The sequence below is a fragment of the Herpailurus yagouaroundi genome, unplaced genomic scaffold, assembly GCF_014898765.1.
Source record: "Herpailurus yagouaroundi ecotype Mexico unplaced genomic scaffold, PumYag 140, whole genome shotgun sequence".
NCBI classification, from domain to species: Eukaryota; Metazoa; Chordata; class Mammalia; order Carnivora; family Felidae; genus Herpailurus; species Herpailurus yagouaroundi.
In genome coordinates this window covers 93,408,216-93,431,942 of record NW_024412395.1, presented here as the reverse complement: position 1 = coordinate 93,431,942, position 23,727 = coordinate 93,408,216, and the positions used below count along the sequence as shown (strand labels likewise).

Genomic DNA, 23,727 nt, shown 5'->3' with positions numbered 1-23,727 from the left:
ACGTTTATTTATTTTTGGGACAGAGAGAGACAGAGCATGAACGGGGGAGGGGCAGAGAGAGAGGGAGGCACAGAATCGGAAACAGGCTCCAGGCTCCGAGCCATCAGCCCAGAGCCCGACGCGGGGCTCGAACTCACGGACCGCGAGATCGTGACCTGGCTGAAGTCGGACGCTTAACCGACTGCGCCACCCAGGCGCCCCTGTACTGAGAATTCTTAAAGTGCAGGTGTTATTCCCCAATTGATCCTTCTGTGAATTCTCTCTTGATGACTCTTTGTTCACTAGTGTGATTTTTCTTCTTGTGTTAACCCCTAGCTATTATTTGTATCAAACACTTCCCCAGCATGTTGCTTACGTCTGTGTTATTATTTTCTTTCCTTGCTATGTAAAAGTTTTGGGGTCTTATTTATTCAAATGATAAACTTTTCTGTTGTCTTGGTGGTACTTAAGAAGTAATAGGACATTTGTGTAGGTGTAGGTATCAGTTACCTGAGATTGTGGGTGGAAAGCACTTTGTTAAACTGAAAGACACGCTAGCAATAAAAGGAACAGACTAGCCACTCGATTCGGACCAGCCGCTCTCAGAGTGCTTACTAGCCATGCGGGGCAGCTGGCTGCCGAATTGGACAGCACAGGGCTGGATGCTGAAGGCAGCTGGATCGCGCGTGTCTTCTAGACTCTGGATTCAGACAACCCATCCTTAAATCTAACCTTGCCTCCGTACTTGGAAGACGCAGCCTTCCTCAAGGGTACACTGCTTAACGTCATTGAATGATTTAGTTATTTCTGCCTTGCCAGAAATTTAAGTCCCCCTTTCTTCTCCGTGAACAGGAATTTAGACTTATTATTCTTTGCTTTTGGTGACGGCAACTAATGGTCCCCCCCTGCGGTGATGAGAGCAGCAGAACGCTGAGCTGGTTCCAGCTAGTTGATTAGGAATAACAATGTCACATGCAAACTCCATGCTCTGATTCTTCCCACCTGCAGCATCAGCCAAATCACATCCAGAGTTTGGCCCTTCTCCTAACTCTGAAGCCGGAAGTGGGCTGGAACCCCCCAAATTAGACAAAACTGACTTGCAATCTCATTGCTCAGAAGTCCAGTTCGTTTCATGGCTTTGCTGGCAGACTTTGGCAGCAGGAGCTGAGAGCTAGCCTTTGGCTTAATCTGGTTAAAACCAGATAAAGAATTAGGTCAGGGGCCTCTGGCTGCAAAGCAGTCTGATTCCAGAACTCCAGTGGAGCTGTGGCATAAAAATAAACAGGGAGAGTTGGAAAGGCATTGCTTGGCATTTACGTGTGACTTGTTCTAGGTCAAAATTCTTGTTTTAGTTCTGGGTCAAAACACATGAGCATTGCAGTTGGACAGCATTAGCAACCAGGGTAAGGATGTCCCTTTCCGAGGTGCTCCAAGCAGTAACTCCAGGATGGGTGTTAGGGGTTTGAGACTCTGAGTGGTATATAGAGTCAGGCTGCCCAAACTGCCAGACCTTAGAAAAGGTTTGCTTTGCTATCTTTTAAGTATCAGAGCATCTGGGGTGTGGCCTCAGGGCCTAGTGGTCAGCCCAGCAGGCTGGTCCTAGACTGGGGGTATTGTGAACCCCACTGAGGCCTAGCTTTCCCTGGGATTCAGAAGAAGGGCAAGTAGATAGCTCTGGAAGGTCAGTAGGGAGGAGAGCTAGATGCAAATCTGTAACAAACCAAGAGTTTTGTTCTTATGTCACTAAAGAGGTGGGTCTGATCCAACATGGAGAGAGATAATAGCACGGGACCCTGACCTCCCCAGCTGAAAAGGCTCATTTCTGTAGACTCTAGGTACAAATAGACCTTTCCTGGATTGAGTGCTCCAGACTGTTGAGATGTCCAGGCTGAAGCGATAAAGCCAGCCACTGTTGGGAGCCATTGGAGGCCCCTCCAGGCCCTGGAGCCCCCAAGGCCCTAAGTGCCAGGTCCCTGCGCCCTCCTTGGCCACCACTCCTTACTACCCCATCCTCCAAGGTTCATCTCATCTGTTGTTTATCCTCTATTATGCTGAGTTTCTCTGCTCTGTCATTTGATCCTGTGCCATTTGGGCCGAGGTGGAGGCAGAGGGCTAATGAGCGGCCTGGATGTCTAGGAACAGTGAAATGCAATCGTATCTTTCTCACTTACACACCATATCTGGCGGGTGGAGAAAATAGGCTTTTATAGTCCTGAAAGAGGATGCCCCTCCTGGGTGGGTGGCCTTGACACGGTCCAGAACCAGCTGTGTTTAAAGAAAGCTCCTCTGTATATAATCGACCGTGGCCTCCCTTCCTGCCCAAGTCTCCTGAGCCTGACCCTTGCCCTGGGATCTGGTCGCATGATCTTTCCTCTGGCTGCAGGGCATCGAGGAGTGTGTCGACAAGGGGTAGACTGAGACAGAGGAGGCGGCCTCTGTGTATCCTGGACTTGGGCGGCCGTGCCGAAAGCCATGTTTGGAATGGAAGTCTCTGCATGTTATGTTCCATTTCTTTCTTTGTGTCCCAGTTGCCATACTGGTGACCGGAAAGGACAATGTAGCTGGCTAAACTTGGGCCTAATTGAGTGGCAGCATAGGATACCAGGAGGAGCATGGGTTATAGAGTCAGACAGACTTGAGTTTAAATGTTAGGTTCTCCTCCTAAGAGCTGTGGGATCTCAACTGAGTTACTTAAACTCCCAGAGCCTCTCTTAACATGTGGCTAGAAAGGGCCCCATAAAACTGTCCCTGGACTTGATGATGACAGAACAACACCTGGAGAGTCCCTGGGAGGGAGCCTGACATCAGGGCAGCCTCAACAGCTGTTATCATGTAAAGAGACATACATGAAAACAACTTTTCAAATATCAAATGCTTGATCAGGCACAGAATGGAAGAGGTGACTGGATTATTTTGTTTAATTCCACCTTTCTCGAATTTATCATTTCCCGAAAATAGGGAAATCAACATATCTTGGTTATATAATCCAGCCTTGTCCACAAAAGGCATGGATGAGAACCCAAGTGACTTTTTCTGATAAGATTTAGTGTCGGTTTCTAGATTAAAATAGGCACTGAGTCACTGGCAGAATTTAGTTTGGATGTGATTTGTCATATTTCTTTGAATTCAGAAGCCCCATGGGGCACTGCTGTGTACAGAAAATTGTGTAAGATAGGGATGAATCCAGGTTCCTGTACCCAAGGACCCTACAATCTAGTAGCAAAGGGGACATTGCAAATACCTTTATACCAATGTCTATACCATAAATATCTCTACAACAGTTTTCATAAAGGGGCTGAGGAATTTCAAAAGATAAAACAATTACTTTCGATTGGTTAGAAAGGCAAAGGCTTCTGAAGGTGGTGATATTGGAGCCAAACCTTGAAGAGTAAATAGGATTTAGATGGCTTAGTGAGCAGGTGAGTGAACGTGGTCAAAGGCACACAGGTCCAAAGTGTGCTCAAGAATAGACTGGTGGTCCCGTGTGGCAGGGGCTCACACGTGTGGCAGGACGTGGCCAAAGGAGACTGGATAGTCAGAGCATGGCGAGCCTGATCTGGATTGCAGCTTTATTCAGTAAGAGGTGGGGCACCACCAAAGCTTTTGAGCAGAGCGCTTGAAGACAGCTGGTTGGGAGACATTAGCTTCTGGAAGCAGAGGGACCAGTGAGTTTGCAGCTATGCAGGCCAGTTAAGGCTGACGCGGTGGGAATCGTGTGGCAGAGGGCAAATCAGCAGGAGCAGATGACTGGTTTGGATTGGGAGGGCTGGCCTGAAGGGGAGCGGGCAGCAGAGAACCAGGCTTGGCGCATGGGAGGGAGGGCGCTGCCTCGGGGAGGCTGGCAGGGAGTCTCGTGGGTTCTGTAGACAGACAGCCCAAGGAGGGGCCAGGAGAGACTTGAAGCTGAGGCTTGGGGTCAGGAAAAAGCAGGAGACTGGGAGTAACCTACAGAGCTGAGGCGCTGGGGGAAATCATCCGGGCAGATGGAGATGAGAAGAAGGCCCAAGACAGAGCCTTGGCGCAGAATGGCAAGGGAGGAAGAGGCAAAGGGAGAAGAGGAGGCTGCCAAGGAAAGGGAGGGGGCGGGGGGGGGGGAGGGAGATCAGCTGGGGGGTGCACTCTGAGGCAGCGGACCCCAAATCTCAGACCTGCTGCTGCAGACTCCAGGGAGATACCGGACCTCTGATAATATCAGGATGGAGGCTGGTGGATGAGTCCATGCCTCCTGCACTGAGTGGGCACTTCTCAGAGGTGCGTTCCTTCTTCCCTTTCTCCGGAGAGGCATGTTACAAGGGGATGGCCATCAGGAATCCATGCTTTAGGTAGGGCAAAGGCCACGGGAGGGGACAAGAGCCACCCCTGACTGGTCACTAGTGAGATGAGAAGGTGGGGAAAACACCTTAGCGCTTTCTGTGGGTAATGGATCTGACGGGGGCCGACTGCCCGGGGCTGGTGAGTGGGTGGGGGATGAGGAAGTGACAACAGCAAGTGGAAGCTCCCCGGGCCGAGCCATCTGGCAGTGAGGGAGGGGCCTGGGGAATGGGATGGAGTTTGAGGAAGCCAGCGGGGTACAGGGGCTGCTTGCGGCAGTGACCCAGCTGTCCTTTTAAGAAGAGTGAGCCAGTTCCTTCTAAAATCCTTTTTCCTGGATGTGGCACATGAGGCCAAGCTTTTGGGTGTCTGTTTAAAGCTGCCTGCTGGTTAACTCTGGGAGGAGGAAGCCCATCACATGAGTGCGTTGAACCAGCCGTCTGTCATGTGAGCTCTGGGGAGGACGTGGCTGGGATTCTGAATCAGGCATCCTTGTAACCCTGTAATCCTGCAAGTGTGGCAGAAGAGGGCTGCATGCTCTCCAGGGACTTTTCCAAGGAAGGGGGGATAATGTGGCTGGCTTCCTTTCAGACTGAGAGGTGGGGCAGCAAGGGAGAGGAGCAGGGGAAGTACCTCTGGTCAGTCTGAGACACTTAGGGTTTTCCTCAGTCTTGGAGCCTGAAGCATAGTTTCAGAAAAGTATGGGGAGTTTCACGGCTCTCTGTTGCAGACAGACACCGTTCAGGCCAAAATATTGACCTTTTCTCCTTGGTCCTCAGAATCTCAAACCTTTGCAGCTTGGGCTACCCCTCCCTCACCACTCGCCTCCACGTGCCTTGGAGGGGACGATTTTGTCTTTGTCTCCCTCCTCAGAGAGGACATGGGAACGGGGGGGGGGGGGGGCCCCGGGGGGTGGGGGGGGAAGAACGGGGGGGGGAAAGTGGGAGGGGGTTGAGCTCCTTTCCACTTGTTCTCCGGACAGGAGACAGAACTGAAGTCCCCAAAGGAAGGACCAGAGCATTAAGTCCCAGGAAGCCAACCCTTGGAAAAGATGTTCTTGGGTTTGGTAGCCTTCTTGGCTAGAACCTGGGAAAACTTTGTCTGTAGAAAAGTTCTCTCCCAAGACTTCGATTGTGTTTTCTTGGTTCCTCCTCAGGCACAGCTGCTGTGGCTTCAGGTTGGTTTCTTCTCTTATCAGCTGTTCTTTTGTTCTCTTCCTCTACTTCCTTCGCTCCCTTCCCACCTGGCCACCCAGCCCTTCCTTCCTGTTTTAGAGGCTAATGTGGACAGTGGCTAAGTGCATTGGCCCCACAGCCACAAGCCGGGATGTAAAGTCCCAGGTTTCACTTACTAGTATGCACTCGGGCAAGTTACCTCAGTTTCCTCATTCTTGAGATGTATAATAATATGCATTGCCCGGAGTAACACATGTTACGAGAATTACCTGAGTAAACCATGTAAAGAGCTTAGAGTAATGCCTGGAAAGGAGTAAGTGCTCTATAAACATTCTATCTATCTACTTATCTATCTGTCTATCTCTGTTTTTTTATAAATGCCTTCAAATCCTTTTGGATTTTGTCAGTTGATATAGGAAAAAATATTACGTCAAAACAGCCTATAGAAATTCTATTTCTAGAAATTTAAAATTATATACAGTTGGCCCAGGGACAACATGAGTTTGAATTGCACAGGTCCACTTATCTAAGGGATTTTTTCAATAAATGCAGTGCAGTACTGTAAATGTATTTTCTTCTATTTTAATAATATTTTCTTTTCTCTGGCTTACTTTGTTATAAGAATACACTACATAATACATACAACATGCCAAGTTTGTGGTAATCGATGGTTTATCTTATCAGTAAGGCTTCTAGTCAGTAGGAAGCTATTAGTAGGTCAGTTTTGGGGGAATCAAAGTGATACATGGATTTTTGACTGCTGAGGAGGTTGGCACTCCTAATCCCTGAGCTGTTCAAGTGTCACCGGTGGTCTATTTCTTATAGAAAGTATCCCTTAGATGGGGCGCCTGGGTGGCGCAGTCGGTTAAGCGTCCGACTTCAGCCAGGTCACGATCTCGCGCTCCGTGAGTTCGAGCCCCGCGTCGGGCTCTGGGCTGATGGCTCAGAGCCTGGAGCCTGTTTCCGATTCTGTGTCTCCCTCTCTCTCTGCCCCTCCCCCATTCATGCTCTGTCTCTCTCTGTCCCAAAAATAAATAAACGTTGAAAAAAAAAATTAAAAAAAAGAAAGTATCCCTTAGAGGTCCCATGATGAAGGGCTCATTATCTTACAAAGACTTCATTCTGAATAGAAAGTTTCTTCTTACTTTGATCTTCCTTCTTGGGGCTTCTACCTGTTGGTCTTAGTCCTGCATTTTGAGTGTATATAGAGAAAAGAAAAGGAATCTTTCTACCTTACAGCAACTGCTTAAGCTTGAAGGATGCTATCACATACTCCCAAAGCCCCCTAGTTTGCAGATCTGTCAGCCAGGCCACCACGACTTGGTTTCCAAGCACCTCACCTCATCTCGTCTTGGGTACTCTCCTGGCTGTGCCGCCGTTTGACAAAATGCCTCTTCGGGCATTTCCCCAGTAGTTCTGTGCAGAGGACAGAGATTATCACTTCTTTTTGATCAGTATTTGGATTAATGCAATACAGCATTACAAAATATTGTAAATGTTTAGGGGCCCATTTTCAGTAAAACAAATATATATATACCTATTATAATTTTGTGTTTGTCTATACCAGATGGTCAAAAAGTCAAGTTAGAGAATGATCTGGAAGGAAAGAGAGAGAGAGAGAGATGGAGAAACTAAATTACTCATTGTCTATAGCAGGCAGTACAAAGAAAGTTTAAAGTTTATACATGAGAAATTGAAAATGTAAGCCTAATATTTGGAGTTATGGAGGTAGCTACCAGAGTAGGAGATGAAGAGGAGGAGTAGGAAGAGGAAGGAGAACAAGAAGGGGGAGGGGAAGGAGGAGGAAGAAGTGGTTACTGAGGAATAGACAAGAAACAGGATGGGAAAGAAAACTTAGTTTTCATTTTAGACCGTTATGTCCTCTTTGAGTTTTTGTTTCTTTTTTTTTTTAATGCTTATTTATTTTTGAGAGAGAGATAGAGCATGGGTAGGGGAGGGGCAGAGAGAGAGGGAGACACAGAATCAGAAGCAGGCTCCGGGTTCTTAGCTGGCAGCACAGAGCCTGATGCGGGGCTTGAACTCACGAACCGCGAGATCATGACCTGAGCCAAAGTCGGACGCTCAACTGACTGAGCCATCAAGGTGCCCCTCTTTGAGTTTTTACTTCTATGTGATTCTATTATTTTTATAACTAAATATAAGCTGGAGTGCTTGAATGGCTCAGTCAGTTGAGTTTCTGACTTGATCGCAGCTCAGGTCATGATCTCATGGTTCATGGGATCCAGCCCTTACATTGGGCTCTGTGCTGACAGCGTGGAGCCTGCTTGGGATTCTCCCTCTCCCCCTCTCTCTGCCTCTCTCCCATTCACACATGCTCTTGCTTCTCTCTCTCTTTCTCAAAATAAATAAATAAACATTAAAAAAAATAAGTTGATACTTTTGAAATTGTGCCTGAGTTTAAGATGACTTAAAATATATGTAGCCTCTTATTAGAGTACATTTCTCTACATGTATAAATCACCTTTTTTAGAAAGAAATGTGAAATACTTTTAAACTGTCCCATTCATCCACAACCTCACCGTAATATGGTACGGATGAGAATGAACGGTTTTTGTTTTGTGCATGAGGAAATGACCCTGAGAGCTTCTGTCAGAACTCAAGGTCAGGCCGAGCTCATGGGAGTGAAATCTGGACGTGTGCTGGCTGTTGATGGCTGCAGGAGACTGACTTTTGTTCTGCCTCAGCCTTCTTATCTGGCTCGAATCTAATGGGCCAACAACCAGAGAGGAGAGACTCATCAAGAATCTGCTTTGAGCACCTTCAGTTACTCGCTTCAATCACACGTCTTTCACTTGGACTTGGCTCCCAAGTGTCTTATGAAATCCATTCTGTGCTATTTCTCTTATTACGCCTTTGCTAATTTACTTCTTGTTAAAGTTTCTGACCACTGACGAGCACAACATATTACATCTGATTTTATGAGAAGACAAACAAAAGATTATTTTAGAAAATAAGACTTCAACTTTTGATGTCTAGTGGATTTGAATTTCTGCTCACTTGTGAAGATTTAATTGATCTTTGTTAATTTTGAGTTATTTATCTGAAAACACATTGTGACGAGTTAAAATTGTAGACGGACACCATGAGACTTGCTTATCTCTAGAACCAGGGAGTTGGTGAGTTTTTTTAGTTGTAAGATTTTGTGTATCACCATTTGTAGCATTTAGATTTAGATTCTGTTTTTTGGAGTCATATATTTTTTTCAAGTTTGTTTATTTTGAGAGAGAGAGAGAGATTGTGAGTGGGGCAGGGACAGAGTGAGAGAGAGAGAGAGAGAATCCCAAGCAGGCAGGCTCTGAGCTGCCATCAGGGAGCCCCAAGCGGGGCTCAATCTCATGAATTTTGAGATAATGAATTGAGCTGAAATCAAGAGTCAGATGCTTAACAGAATGAGCCACCCAGGCGCCCCTGGGTTCATATGTTAAAGACAAATTCAAATTCCTCTCTTATCATTTATTTTATCAAAAGCCAATTCTTAGATAAAACCCTACCCATGCTTCTACTGGTTTTAGAACTTTAAATTTTGCACAGAACTTCCAGATACTTTCGTATGTGATTATCCATGACTCTTCTGTCAAAAGAAGGCAGTAATGATACATATATATGAAATGCAGGGTTTTATTCCATTAATCTTCACCTTCACCTCCATTCACAAGCACCTACCATGTGCAAGTCAGTTGATGCATCGTGCGCGGATCCGTCCTTAGCAGATATTTCAATGTCACAGTGTTGCTTCTCCATCAAACACTTATCAGAGTAACAGACGCTGAAACAGAACGAATTCGTGTGACATTAAGTGTTGGCATTTAGGAATAGCAAAATAGTTGACAGATGGACAGCAAGAAGAGAAAAGTTAAAAAAAAAAAGTCTGGGGGCGCCTGGGTGGCTCAGTCGGTTAAGCATCCGACTTCAGCTCAGGTCATGACCTCAGTCTGTGAGTTCGAGCCCCGCGTCAGACTCTGTGCTGACAGCTCAGAGCCTGGAGCCTGCTTTGGATTCTGTGTCTCCCTCTCTCTCTGCCCCTCCCCTGCTCATGCTCTGTCTCTGTCTCAAAAATAAATAAAAATATTAAAAAAAAAAAAAAGTCTGAAGCTTGGATGACCCTGTGATGCTGGGTCTCTGAAAACAAAGATCTGGCCACATCGAGTTGAGGAAACAAATTCTAAGGCATCAGCCTAGAATGAGAAAACGCCTCTGAGACCTTGAATCACAAGTTAATGAAGCCACCTAGTGGTTTGATTCATAATTTGAGGTCTGAGGATCCATCATGTAGGGTCTCGCCAATCAAGTGTGACTGAGAATCTCATCAGTTTCCATTGAAGGAGGGTCCGTTTCCTTGAGAATCAGTGCGACGCTGCTCTGTGTAATAGTTTATTTATTTACGGTCTTCTTTCCATCAAAAAGGACCTAAGCAACTCACATGAAAAGACAGTGAGAGAGCACAGACCAGAAAATGAGGGATAAAAACCAAAACATGAATAAAGACATAAAGAGTAGCTCGAAATTTCGGTCATTGAAAAATGCATATGAAATCCTATCAATTTTCCACGAAAGGACTCTGTATTTTCACCCATTGGAGACTGATGAGTTATAAAATTCACAATGTCCAGAATGATGCAACAGTTTTCAGGAAAAGTAAAGCTGTACCTGCTGCTAAGAGCAGAGAAATTTTGCTTCTGGAGGTCCTCGCAAATGAGATACCGTACAGTAAAATGTGTGTATCCTCGATCCTCATAAAAGAAGTCATCCTGAGTCCTGGAGGATTGTTTCTTAATTGTGATTTGGAGGAGAATGGGCACCAAACGCCACCTTTAGGGCTTGCATTTAACACATTGGATCCTCAGAATAAGCCTATGAGGTAGGTAGCATTATTATCCTTCTATGCATACAAGGCCATTAGATGTGGTTTTGAATTTGCCCAAAGTCGGGCTGTTAATAAATAATGGAGCTGGGACCCAAACCTGGGCAGTATGGCTCCAGCACCCATGTTCTTTTCCAAGATGCTATATACTGAATGGCCACTTTGGTACATTGAGGCCCATCTAATGAAAATGACAATACTTGAGATTTTCCCCCCACAATTTATACACTCTACTCTGTAGGGGTTATGTATATCATGGGATTTAACATGATGCTAAAGGTGAGGTGAGGGTTTCATATGTCTGAGATGACCCAGTTAACCTTGCTTTCTTCCAGGGTCACAGACTTTATCCCTTACCCCAGTTGCCACAGAGTCTTGCCCACATATGTACATACACTCCTTCAGTCAAAAAAAAAAAAAAAAATAGAAGGGGGGCAGGAAAAAGTACTCAAATTCACCCCTTACTGTTTCCAGTAGGGGATAGCTGAAATCCTATGCCCTTTTGTTGGCATATCCCTAGCTACAAGATCTAAGATGCAGTCATCACAAAACACTCTTTATTTTGCTGGCTTTTCGTTTTCAAAGTGGTATCTATAAATATTTGGGAATGGCGGCTAAATCAATTTATCTTAACCAGTCAAGAAGGTTGATTAGCAATGAGCAAGGCCAGCCTTGAAGGGAACGTGATAGGGAAATAGTGGCATCATTGAAATGTGCAGTTAGACGAGTCAGAATATCACATACTTGAGTCTTAAATTGAACATTAAGAATGATGTTCTTTTAAGCTGTGGTTAGAATAGCTGTGTGGTTAATGTTTTTGCTAAAAGGAAAAGGTATACGCTATAAGATGACTGTTCTGTATTGATAAGGCTCCTTAAAAATAAATTTCCATGATATTTAAAAGAAACACTTAGCTTAATAAAGATTCTAATACTCCTAAAAGATTCAAGTTCTGTTTTGGGACCAACATGCTGGCCCACTGCCCATAAGATGGAAGTTTTCAGAATGAGAGCTTTTTAATCATTCTGCTGAATGCTTGAAAGATCCACCCTGTCATGGAATGTAAGGGAAAGAGAGCAATGCTGAGATACGGTGAAAAAAACATTGGCTGGCAATCAAGATGCCTGGGATTCCCGGGTCTACTTTATTCTGATAATAAAGGAAGAAATAAATTCTTTGTATGTGTCATTTTTCTCATGAACTTTGGAGTCAGACCTGGATTCAAGTACCAACTCACGGGCCTTAGTTTGTTCATGTACAAAATGGCTCTAGTCATACAGAGATTTTATTGGGTGCTCACTGTGTGCAGACATTGTGCTTTTACATACCTTTAATCTTATAAGTCTTGAATGAAATCATCACTATTGTTATCCCCACTTTACAGGCAGGATCACTGCAACTGAGAGACCAGGCAATGTGAGGAATTTAATTAGGATCATTTATGTATACAGTATGTCATATCACCCACTACAGCACATTCCCCAGAATTGGTAGCTGACGGATTCCTCTTGACTCTCTTCTCACCTGTGTCCTTTTCTCCTTTTAGAACGGTTTTGAAGGAGCACCTTTCTCCTTTTAGAAAGGGTGGCTCAGTCCGTTAAGCGTCCGATTCTTGGTTTTGGTTCAGGTCATGATCTCTCGGTTTGTGAGTTCGAGCCCCGTGTGGGGCTCCATGCTCTCAGCCTGCTTGGGATTCTCTCTCTCTGCCCCTCCCCTTATTGCTTTCTCTGTCTCTCTCTCTCAAAATAAGTAAATACACTTAAAAAATTAAAGAAAAACAAGAAACGTTTTGATGCTTAGTGAAGAGGAGAGCCACACATGTCTCTAGCGTATGGGAATTAGATAGCAGTGTAGGCCAAAGGGTAAAAATAAAACTGAATTTTTATTTTCCTACAGGAGTGGCAAAAACTCAACTATGATATCTACACCCTGCGACAGATTCGAAGGGAAGTGAGGAATAGGTGGAAACGCATTTTAGAAGATTTAGGTGAGTCCGGAAGTGATTATGACATGGTACAAATAACTAGTGGTGATCATTCCTCTTCCCTTTCTTCTGCATGGTTTTTATGAAAGTCATATTGATAACTGGCTGGTTAAAGCTACTGTGTACTAATTAGTTTCCCAATCCTATCCGTCTTGTATCCTCAAGCATAAACATCTGATGTTTCTGTTACACCAACCGATGTCCTGAGGACATAGTTTGCCGTGCGTTATGCCATCTGTCCTCAATGGAGTATCATAGGACAGGGGAGTCGTGTGGGCACTACCACTGAATGTTTTTGGCATCAGATTAGGATCATGATTAGATTAGATTGTGTCATTGAATTAGAAGTCATTGTATGTTTTTGGCATTAGATTCTGACTACGATTAGATTAGATTATGTCATTGAATTAGATGAGCGTGGTTGGGCAATTAGTAGTAGCTTTGTAAGACGAGGCAGGTGGGAAGAAATATTGTTTGCAGGAGAGACAGCAAAACTCAGTGTAGACTTACAGAAGGACTAAAAGGTAGAAAATCTTCAGAGTTCATTCAGATAAACACCTGTGGCATCAGAGCAGATGTTGGGTATTGATTTTGTTAATTCTGCCAGGGTCATGATCCTGTAAACAAGTATCTCTCTCTGCCTCCCCTCCCCCCAAAATAAATAAACTTTAAAAAATAAAAGTGAATTTATCAGTTTTGAAGTCCCTAATCCTTCTGCCTTGAAAGACACCATGACACTCACTTTGGCGTCATAACTTTTCAAGCATGGTGTACCCAGTTGCTTACTCTATTGCTTTATTGGGATATATTGGGATGGGCTGGACCTCTAGCCCTCTTGACTCAATATTATTGGGAGTTAATTGTCTCCTTTTTGTTACTCCAGGAGGGTATAAATTGCTGAGTCTTTCATATTTTGGGTGAGTAATTTTAACCAGGCAACCCTATTGCCCCGGGGAAGGGAATCAGGACTTGGGGAAGAGAAGGCCTGGAGGTGGGGGCCACTTTGTAGCTCCCAAACTGTGAAGGCAGGTAGGTGCAGAGCAGGGACTGGGAGGGAGGATTTCAATCACAAAATAATAATTAAAAAAAAGGCAGCAAGCAAACTGAGGCTTACCTCTGAGGCAAAAGCTAAGGAAAAAAATTAAACAAGAAGAAACCTCAAATGAGCTTTAATTAAAGACCCCGCTGATCATAGTGACCTGGAAAGTAGCACATGGAGAGGTGCCTTGGCTTCCGCTGTGTGTTTGGAACCCACATTTGGGTGCCTTCTTAATCTCCTGCAGGACCACCGTGTCCTGTGACTGCTTTTACATGAGGGATAAATTTTTTTTCCCCACAGGCTTTCAAAAGGAAGCAGACTCTTTGTTGTCAGTGACGAAACTCAGCACCATCAGTGATTCCAAAAACACAAGGAAAGCTCGGGAGATATTGTTAAGATTGGCTGAGGAAACCAATATTTTTCCAGCAAGTTGGGAGCTCTCGGAGAGATATCTCTTTGTTGTGGTAAGTGGATATATATATATATATATATATAAGTTTATTTATTTTGAGAGAGAGAATGTGAGCAGGGAAGGGGCAGAGAGAGAGGCAGAGAGAAAGAATCTTAAGCAGGGATTCAGCTGTCAGCACGGAGCCTGACTTGGGGCTCCATCCTAGGAACTGAACCTTGAGATCATGACCTGAGCCAAAATGAAGAGTCGGACACTCAATCAAGTGAGCCACCCAGGCATCCCAAGTGGATGTGATTAAAAAAAAAAAAAAAAAATTAATGTTTATTTTTGAGAGAGATAGAGTGTGAGTGGGGAAGGGGCAGAGAGAGAGAGAGAGGGAGACACAGAATCCGAAACAGGCTCCAGGCTCTGAGCTGTCAGCACAGAACCCGACGCGGGGATCGAACTCGGGAAGGGTGAGATCATGTCTTTGGCTGAAGTCGGACGCTTAACCAACTTAGCTGCCCAGGCGCCCCAAGTGGGTGTGATTTTTTTATGTGTATTTTTAAATTTAAATTTTATTTTTATGCATTTTATTTTGTTTTATTTTATTTTTTATTTTTATTTTGTTATTTTATGTGTTTTTCTAAATTTTTTATTCCAGCACTGCTGGCAATACCCAGTTTGAGCTGGCAGATGAGGCTGGCATGTCGTGAACGGGTTTCCAGGATCTAGCTACATCAGAACCACAGGAAGGGCTTTACACGTGCAGATTTCTGAATTGCACTCAGACGTATTAAGGCTTGGTTGTGGCTCAAAGAATCTGTACTTTCTAGGGGCACCTGGGGGGCTCAGTCAGTTGAGCGTCTGACTTTGGCTCAGGTCGTGATCTCACGGTTTGTGGGTTTGGTCCCCAGGTCGGGCTCTGTGCTGACCGCTCAGAGCCTGGAGCCTGTTTCCAATTCTGTGTGTGTGTGTGTCTCTCTCTCTCTGCCTCTACCCTGCTCAGGTTCTGTCTCTGTCTCTCTAAAATGAGTAAACGTTAAAAAATTAAAAAAAAAAAAAGAATCTGTACTTTCCAGCTAATTCTGCTACGTAGTCAGCTTTTTGAATCACGTGTAGGTCAAAGAGATTCAAGAAACATTGTTTACATAACCTAAGATTAACAAAGGGTTTGAAGGGGCGCTAAGAATGTAGAGTGTTTCTTGAATAATGTAAGCAAAGGGTGAAGGGATATCTCTAAATTTGTTGAGAAAAATTTAAGATGTGTTTTGCTTGCCCATGATTATTTCTAGGCTGGGTGTATGGTCGTGTTTAGATTGTTTTCCCATTGACGTGGCTTCGTTCCCATCTTGACAACATTTGTATTTTTAAATCTTTGGCAGGACCGTCTTATTGCTCTTGATGCAGCAGAAGAGTTCTTTAAAATTGCCAGTCGAACTTATCCCAAGAAACCTGGGGTCCCAAACCTGGCAGATGGCCAGAAAGAACTGCACTACCTTCCATTTCCAAGTCCCTAAAGGAGAGGCTGGGATTCCCCACGGGGACACAACAGCCAGCCCAAGTGGGACAAATGCATACAGGAGACTGTAAGCACGTGGAGGGCCAGTTAAGTGAAAAATGATTCTAAATCCTATAAAAAACTAGGGGTTTGGATATCTGGTCTTCATGAGGATGCCACTGTAGGAAAAGTTCAGGTTGCATTGAAACAGCCTGGTGATCTTGCATCAGGGAGTTAGGGTGATATTTCCTCATGGGGGATTGGATTTCAAGAGCCCATTGTCCCCATTTGGGTTTTGGTTGTACAATAAACTCTTGTCACTAAGCCTATTGGGGGAATGGGGTGCTCTAGTTAGGAAAACAATAAGATTGATAGAGCTATTGTTGAGCCCAAATATGGATTACTGAATTTTAAATAATTATTATATAACATAGGGTAATGCCAAAATAACGCCAGGCATTATGTGACCTTTCTTGGATTTGGAAGATCCTCCAGGACCTTGGAGGTGTCAGAGGCATCATTTTGAATATGAGTTATGTATTCAGAGGTTTAGATACGGTAGATGATGGGAATATCTAAGAGTGCTGCTCAGAAGGGAGTTCCAAATAGATCGATCCCAGGCAGAGCTTCCTTCAGCTCTGTCTTCAGTTGTGGGACACGCGTCTTAAATTCTAAATATTAGCAATACCTGGTTACCTCATTTTTGCATACTATCCATTTCTAGACCCCAAGCCCTTGATATTTTATCTGGAATAGCATCTGTACACTGGAATGTTTGACCTCCACTTCCTTCTCTTCTCTTTAATCTGTTTCTGGCGTCTTGGCTGAGAGTTGTACCTGCCCAGTGACCTTTAGCACAGACTTGTGTCTCTGCGTCTGCAGGCAATATTGCACGGAAGAAGGTCATTGCTGTACTTTCTTCCATTCAGAAGAGGATTTCCAAGATGGAGCAGTGCTGAATTACAGCTTGCTTCTAGCCACAGACTGAGAAGTCCAGCCTCAAAAGTTACTTGCCACTTAAGCAAGGAGGTTGCCAGGAAATCATGGTTCATGTTATTGAAAAGACTTTCAGAACCTGTAGGATTTACCCATAGATTGCTGAGAACAATGGCGATATTTTTACTTTTACAGACTTTGCTCTTCTAACTTCAGGTGAAAAGGAACTTGAATTAGTCTGTCCAGGGGATCATGACTTGAAAACTTTCCGATTAGCTCTTCTGGTAGTGCACACAATGTTTGAAGTATCTGTTAGAGGAGACACACGTTCTCCATTTATTAATGCATTGTAGACCAGATTAACTGACATGTTTCAGGAAGATTCTTTCTAGTTTAGCAAGTAAGCTAAAAGTTTTATTTTTTATATTTAATGCTTAATCTCTCTCTTGTGTTGTTTAAAATTAGCCTGCAGATAATTTCCCTCACTTCTGTAGGCTCTCGCGAGATAAACATATAAACAGTGAAATAAACAAATAAAAACAAAAATGAACAAAAATCTTTGAAAATTGTATTGTTTTCATTTCTGTCCTCATAATTTGTGTTTTGCCCTTCTGCCTTTTTTGATGAGATGTTTGCATCTATGAAGAATACATTGTCATCATTGTCTTTGTTTTTGGTAATGAATAAGGATGAGAATGTACCAATGATTATGAAAAACATGGAGTTATCCAGGAAATTTTCCTTGGAAGGAATTAAAAAGTTTTTCTGTTTACTTTTCAGTTGGATGTGTGTTATAGTTCCAAGAAATAAGGAACAGATAATTCTTCCCGTAATCCCTTTAAATTAAAGGGTAAAGAAACTGATAGGCAAATGGATTTAAGGACCTTCCCTCATCCTAAAGTCATTCAAAGGGGCAGATCTGTGCTCAAGTCTAGGGGGCATCGAAGTACATGACAGGCTCAAGGGTGACTGAGGTAGCATTCCAGAACTTACACGGTGTTCAGCAGGACCCAGATCCACAGATGTGCAGGTGGCTGGAGGGTTTTCCTACTGTTGAAATGTCTCCCTGTTGGCCAGTGTAGTACTTCTCAAATGTTCATCTGTGTATGTACAGTGATTTAAGGTGGTAGATGAGTGGGAATTTCCACATTAAAAGTTATTTATTTTAATGTGCACCAGAGGGAAATCTCTGTAATTTGCACATCAGGAATTGATGGATATCCTGTTTAATGGATATTCTTGCAGTAAACAATAAAGTATTTATGCTTCCTTAAAGGTGGAAGGCCACCCAGGAAACCACAGTGGACATACTGACCATGGTGAGGGGGTACCAGCATCACTGAGAAGCTCAGTGGTAGGCCTGTAGTCCAGATGCTGTTCCAGAAGTGGGCTCACTGATAGCAATGGGGATGGATGAAGAGGGGCCTGGTGGCACAGAAGCGAAGTGTGCACAATTACCATAATGAGAGGCCAGGTCGGAGAGGTACCTGCAGAGAGGGTTGGAGATGGTTAATAGAACATAATGTCCCTACAGGCAGAACAGATGGGTAGCCAATAAGAATATTGCTCAACCTATGCCATCAAAAGAGCTCAAGGATGTATGACCCAGAGATAGGTAGGGCACAGCTAACCCCAACAAAAAGTTCTGATCTCTTGCCAAGTTTCCAGACCTTGGCTATCTTCCAGACCAAAAACTACTGACTGAAGGAAAGTCTGGATCCCCAAGAAGGGGGACTTTGCAACTCCAAGTATATATGGCAATGTTTCCCCTAGTCCTTCCTCAAAGGGACCTGTGGTTATTTACCTAGATTTACTGTACACCGGGGAAGGAAGTGTACAAAAACACTCTGAGGATGTGGGACACAACGTGCAAGATGACACTGACGCTCAGGGACTAGAGTATCATAATAGTGTGCTTTTTAGAATGGGGGCATATGGGATTTATAGAGTCCTATCTTAGGTCTAGCCCACAGTAGGTCCATTGATTCCATGGATCTATCTCTCCACTTCCAGAATAAGTTATTGGGTTGAATGTATTTGGGACTTGGCAAGACCACCATTAATTTCTTGGTCTGTGGGTTAAAAACTAATGTCTTAGTAGGAAAGCTTAGTAGAGGCCTCTGAAACTACTCCATCCCCTGGCCAAAATAGTAAACCCAAATCAATATTGCATCCCTGGGAAATGGCAGAGGTTAGTACTACCCGTAAAGACCTAAAGGTTTCTAGAGTGTTGGTCTTGACCACAACTCCATTTAATTTACCATACTAGCCCTTATGAAAACTAGATGGATTCCAGAGAATGAAAGTGGAGTATTGAAGACTCAATCACGTGGTTGCCCTAATTGTAGCTGCTGAGCTGGATGTGGAATCTTTGTAAGAACAAATTAACACAGACTCAGCTACCTGGAATGTGGCCATTGATCTGGCAAATATGTTCTTTCCACACTCATCAGAAAAGCAGATCAGAAAGAGTTTGCATTCATTTGAGATGGACAACAGTATACATTTATGGACTTGCTCTAGAGCTAGAGTGTCCCACCCTCTGTTATAATATAATCCAAAGGGACAGATACCATGTGGACATTCTGCAGAATATCACATTGGTCATCTATCTCAATGACATCAGACCTGAGGAGTATGAAGTGGCAAATGCATGGAGGCTTTGGCAAAAGACACGCACTTCAGAGGATGGGAGGTAAATCTTACGAAGTCTCGGGGACCTATCACTTCAGTGAAGGTTTTAGGGGTCCAGTGGTCAGGGGCATTGTTGGAATATCTTCCCCAAAGGAAAGGTCAGTTTATTTCATCTTTCACCTCCCCCTGCTAAGAAGGCAGAATGCCTAGTAGGCCTTTTTATGTTCTCACCTGGAAACACTGTTCCACCCCGTACAGCTGGGTGATGTGAAAAACTTAGACCTCTGAGGGAGGTTTAGGGCAGGAAGAGGCTCCAAAACAGGTCCACGCTACAACCCTGTAGACATCTTTGGTGTTAACAGTCTTGGGGATAAGAAAAGATGCCCTGTGGAATTTATGGAAAACTCAATAGAATGACAACACAGACCTCTAAGTTTCTGGGGCATGCCATACCATTTGCAGGTGAGAATTACACATCATTTGAAAAACTCATCATGAGCTGGGTTTTTATCAGACCCACCAAGGTATAAAGTCAAGGTCTAGCAGTAGTCCAATTCTTTCCTTATTATTATTATTGAGAGAGAGAGAATGAGAGGGGGAGGGGTAGAGAGAATCCCAATGAGGGGGCTCGATCTCACGAAACATGAGATAATGACCTGAGCTGAAATCGAGAGTAAGAAGCTTAACTGACTGAGCCACCCAGGCACCCCTTCCTTGTCATTTTTAAAAATAAACTTAGTTTTAGGATACTGTTAGATTTACAGTAAAGTCGCAAAGATTGTACAATGGTGCTATGTGCCTCACACCAAGGTTCCCCTACTGTTAACACATTACCTTAATGTAGTACATTTGTCACATCTAATGAGCCAATGTTAATACATTCTTATGATTAATTACATAGTTTATTCAGATACTAGTTTTTGCCCAGTGTCTTTTCCTGTCAGGATCCCATGCAGGACGCCATATTGCATTGAGTCATTATGTCCCTGAGGTTCCTTTTGCCTAAGATAGTTTCTCAGACTTCCCTTCTTTTTGATGGCCTTGGCAGTTTTGAGTTCAGGAATCTAGAAGAGAGAGATGATGAGAAGTGGCAGTGTGGCCTTGAGACCAGCTTCGGACAGTGGGGCTGTGAGTTGTCCAATTAGCCTTCTTCATTTGATTTTCCCCAGCAAGAGAAATGCAGCAGGCTCATGGAGGAGCCTTTCCCAGAACTTGCCATAAAGAACACGTGGATCTGAGCATCACAGGGGTGGACTGTGGCAGAGGATGTGAGCCACTGCTCAGGCCTTGCCCTTTTGGGGGCTGAAATACTCCCTCAGCGGCTGGCAGTACTAGTGCTTAAGCCCTCAGATGAGTCTGTCTCTGGGAATTGCCATAAACTGGTGAGAGCTACCTCTCCCACGGTCCCCCCCCCACCCCCTTTCTGGGAGCACCCTTTGTCCATTGACTGATTAGTTGGTACAGGTGTATGAAGGGTAATCCCAGCTTCGGAGATCCCAATTAGATTGGCTGAGGCCTTTGTTGTGACTCCATTTCAATAACATTTTACCCAATATTTTCTCCATAGGGATTTGCTAATAACTTCTTGCCTGGCAATCTCCATTTCAAAATCTTTTTTCCAGGGAACTCCATTGTGACACTATCTGAGTCAACAATACAATACCCAAGTTTGCACTTGTATATGACACATACATAGTGATTTATTGTTACTAAACCAAGCCAGAGCATTTATCTACTGAAATACATATTATTTAGTTGTGAATTATTTAAAAAATGTATTTATCTTTGAAATTAGGATATTATTTTAAAAAATTTTTATCTTGGGTGGATATCACGATCTGTCAATTCATTTAACATAGTGGTTAAATGCTTTTTTTAAAAAACTTTTAATGTTTATTTTTGAGAGAGAGACAGAGCATGAACAGGGGAGGGGCAGAGAGTAAGGGAGGCAGAGAATCCAAAGCAGGCTCCAGGCTCTGAGCTGCCAGCACAGAGCCTGACGTGGGGTCTTGAACTCAAACCGTGAGATCATAACCTGAGCCCAAGTCAGATGCTTTACCCACTTAGCCACCCAGGCACCCTTGGTTAAGTGTTTTTTAAAGACTGTCATAAAAGTGATTTTTCTTTAGCTAAGACATTACATTTAAGTTTCACTAGGGGTTATCAGTTTAAAATCAGTAGCTCCTGGAAGAGGTCGGCATTGACAGCTGCAGAAACTAGTTTATCTGATAACTCTTCAGTGATCACAGAGGCATCATGGCATCATGGCACAGCTTTTCCATTGGATTAATGCATTTATTCATTTTTTTCAGACAACTTTCTATCACTAATAACACAAGAAATATGTTTAAATTTGAATAAGTTGCATTGAAAGGAGTATTCTCAATTTCCGAGTCACTACCATGCACAGAGTTAAAATGGCCAGCCACTTTGAACTTTCAGTTTACAGTTTCAAGAAGTGTTACTATTTGCTTCCAGAGTACTATGCCATGTTCTGTTTTGACACCCTACAAAAGGATACTTGGCATCTCAATTTTCAAATCCCTTAATGCATGGGTTTAAGAGAGTGGAATGTTGGGGCGCCTGGGTGGCTCAGTCGGTTAAGCATCCGACTTCGGCTCAGGTCATGATCTCACGGTCTGTGAGTTTGAGCCCCGCGTCGGGCTCTGTGCTGACAGCTCAGAGCCTGGAGCCTGTTTCGGATTCTGTGTCTCCCTCTGTCTCTGACCCTCCCATGTTCATGCTCTGTCTCTCTCTGTCTCAAAAATAAATAAATGTTAAAAAAAAAAATTTAAGAGAGTGGAATGTGGAAAACTGAGGGAGCCAAGTCTTAGCTTGAGTCTCATCGTTTAATCATTTAGTATCTAAATGGAGTTAATTTGATTTTGTACTGATTTATATTCTAATTATTTGGTGAGATTAACTTTAAGTAAACTCTGCACCCAACATGGGGCTTGAACTCATGCCCCCAAGATCAAGAGTTGCATGCTCTACTGACTGAGCCAGCCAGGGGTCCCAAGTGAGATTAAATTTAGAAAGAACAGTATTGTAAATACAAAATTAAATTATGACATTTATAATAGATAAAGCACAGACCTGTAGACCCATTCCTTTTTCAAAAGCTAAGAGTTGTAGTTTTTTGGTAGCAATTTACTTTACAAATTGTTCAGCATTAGCAGTGTGAAATATGTTAAGTGAGTTTCATCATAAATCTAGAGACGTGTGGTTAGCATGTGAAGTATTCTAATTAGGAATCCACTTCCCAAAGATGGTTGTTCAATCATTTCAATGATCTTTATCAAAAATACACCAAAAGGTTCATTAAATTGCATAAAGCATGTTCAGAATGATTTTCCACTTATGAAATGAGTAGTGGTCTAGACAAGTGGTTAGCTAGAAAGGCTGTCTGGCTCCATCATCTTAGCAGGAAGACGGTGTTAAGAACCTGTTAAACCCAGCAGTGCTTAAGGCCGAGAGCTCTAAATGTCCTTTGTCTGCCTGCTGACAACACTCTGTTGTCTGATGTGGTTATTGGGTATTGTTGCGTCTACCTAAGAATGAAACTTTTACTCAAGTTTCTTTCAAACTTTCATTTCAATATTATGGGTCTTGAGAAAAGAAAGGGGGAATTCTCTGGCATTATAGGAAACCAATGTGTAGTTCCTGGCTCGTAAGTGCCGTATGTTTGGAAGAATTTGGACTAAGATTCACTTTCATACCATCTGGTTGCAAGCTCTTGTGGGAGGAGACCTATGTTCTTCACCTTCCTCTTGTAATTGCTGGAGAACACTGATATTCACTAAAAGACTGGACATTTGATGAAAAGTTACACTGACGGGTCAATTTCTAACCCTTTAAATTTTTTTTTCATAATTTATTTATTTCTGAGAGAGAGACAGAGCCTGAGCATGGGTGGGGCAGAGAGAGGGAGACACAGAATCTGAAGCAGGCTGCAGGCTCCAACCTGTCAGCACAGAGCCCAACGTGGGCTTGAACTCATGAACTGTGAGATCATGACCTGAGACAAAGTTGGATGCTTAACCAACAAAGCCATCCAGGTGCCCCTCAAGCCCATTTTTAAAATTTGAAAGTGAGGCAGAAAATTTTAAAATAGAAAGAAAACAAAACAAACGTAATACTATATTCAAATACAGTCATTCATAACATTTTGGAAGATTTCGTCGTTTTTCATGTGCATATTTGAAATTTATATGTACAACTTTATATCCTGATTATTAAATTTCAGTGGGTCATGAACTTCAATGCTCCAAGGGTCACTGAGTGGGCACTGTGGATCAAAGGGGTTCATATGTTTCTTTTCTAAAGGAAACAGTTAGGGGCACCTGGGTGGCTCAGTCGGTTGAGCGCCCAACTTCGCTCAGATCATATCACAGTTTGTGAGTTCGAGCTCCACGTCGGGCTCTGTGCTGACAGCTCAGAGCCTGGAGCCTGCTTTGGATTCTGTGTCTCCCCCTGTCTGCCCCTCACCGGCTCATTCTGTCTCTCTCTGTCTCTGCCTCTCAAAAATAAATAAACATTAACAAAAAAGTAAAGGAAACATCACTCCTCAGCTCCAAATGATTGATGTTATGCAAATAGACTCAGTTCTGTCAGTTATTCTGATTTTTTTTAGAAGAACTGAATTTTATGTAAATTTATGTAAGTTTTATCAATTTAAAAATGTTGGTTACCAAATTAAAATTTTTAAAACATTGTGTAAGCCAAAGATATATACATGAGCTGACATTTTACCACATTTCACAGGTCATAAACATCAACATTTTTCATCACTAAGTAGCCTCCGAGAGCATGATTTTTACAAAGCTGTGCAACAGTAAATTGAGTAGATGTAACACATTTTACAACCTTTAATGTATTTTTGGACATTTAGAGGT

General features: G+C 43.3%; 1 protein-coding gene across 2 annotated transcripts in view; it reads left to right on the top strand.

The window, feature by feature from the left end:
- MREG (melanoregulin) overlaps positions 1-16,759 on the top strand; it is a 63,369-nt gene extending 46,610 nt beyond the window's left edge. For both annotated transcript variants that reach the window (XM_040476176.1, XM_040476175.1), the window contains exons 3-5: positions 12,244-12,334; positions 13,671-13,834; positions 15,147-16,759. In XM_040476176.1, coding sequence (XP_040332110.1) covers positions 12,244-12,334; positions 13,671-13,834; positions 15,147-15,281 — 390 coding nt within the window. In that variant the 3' untranslated portion in view covers positions 15,282-16,759. The remainder of the gene's footprint in view (positions 1-12,243; positions 12,335-13,670; positions 13,835-15,146) is intronic.
- Positions 16,760-23,727: the final 6,968 nt, after the last annotated feature.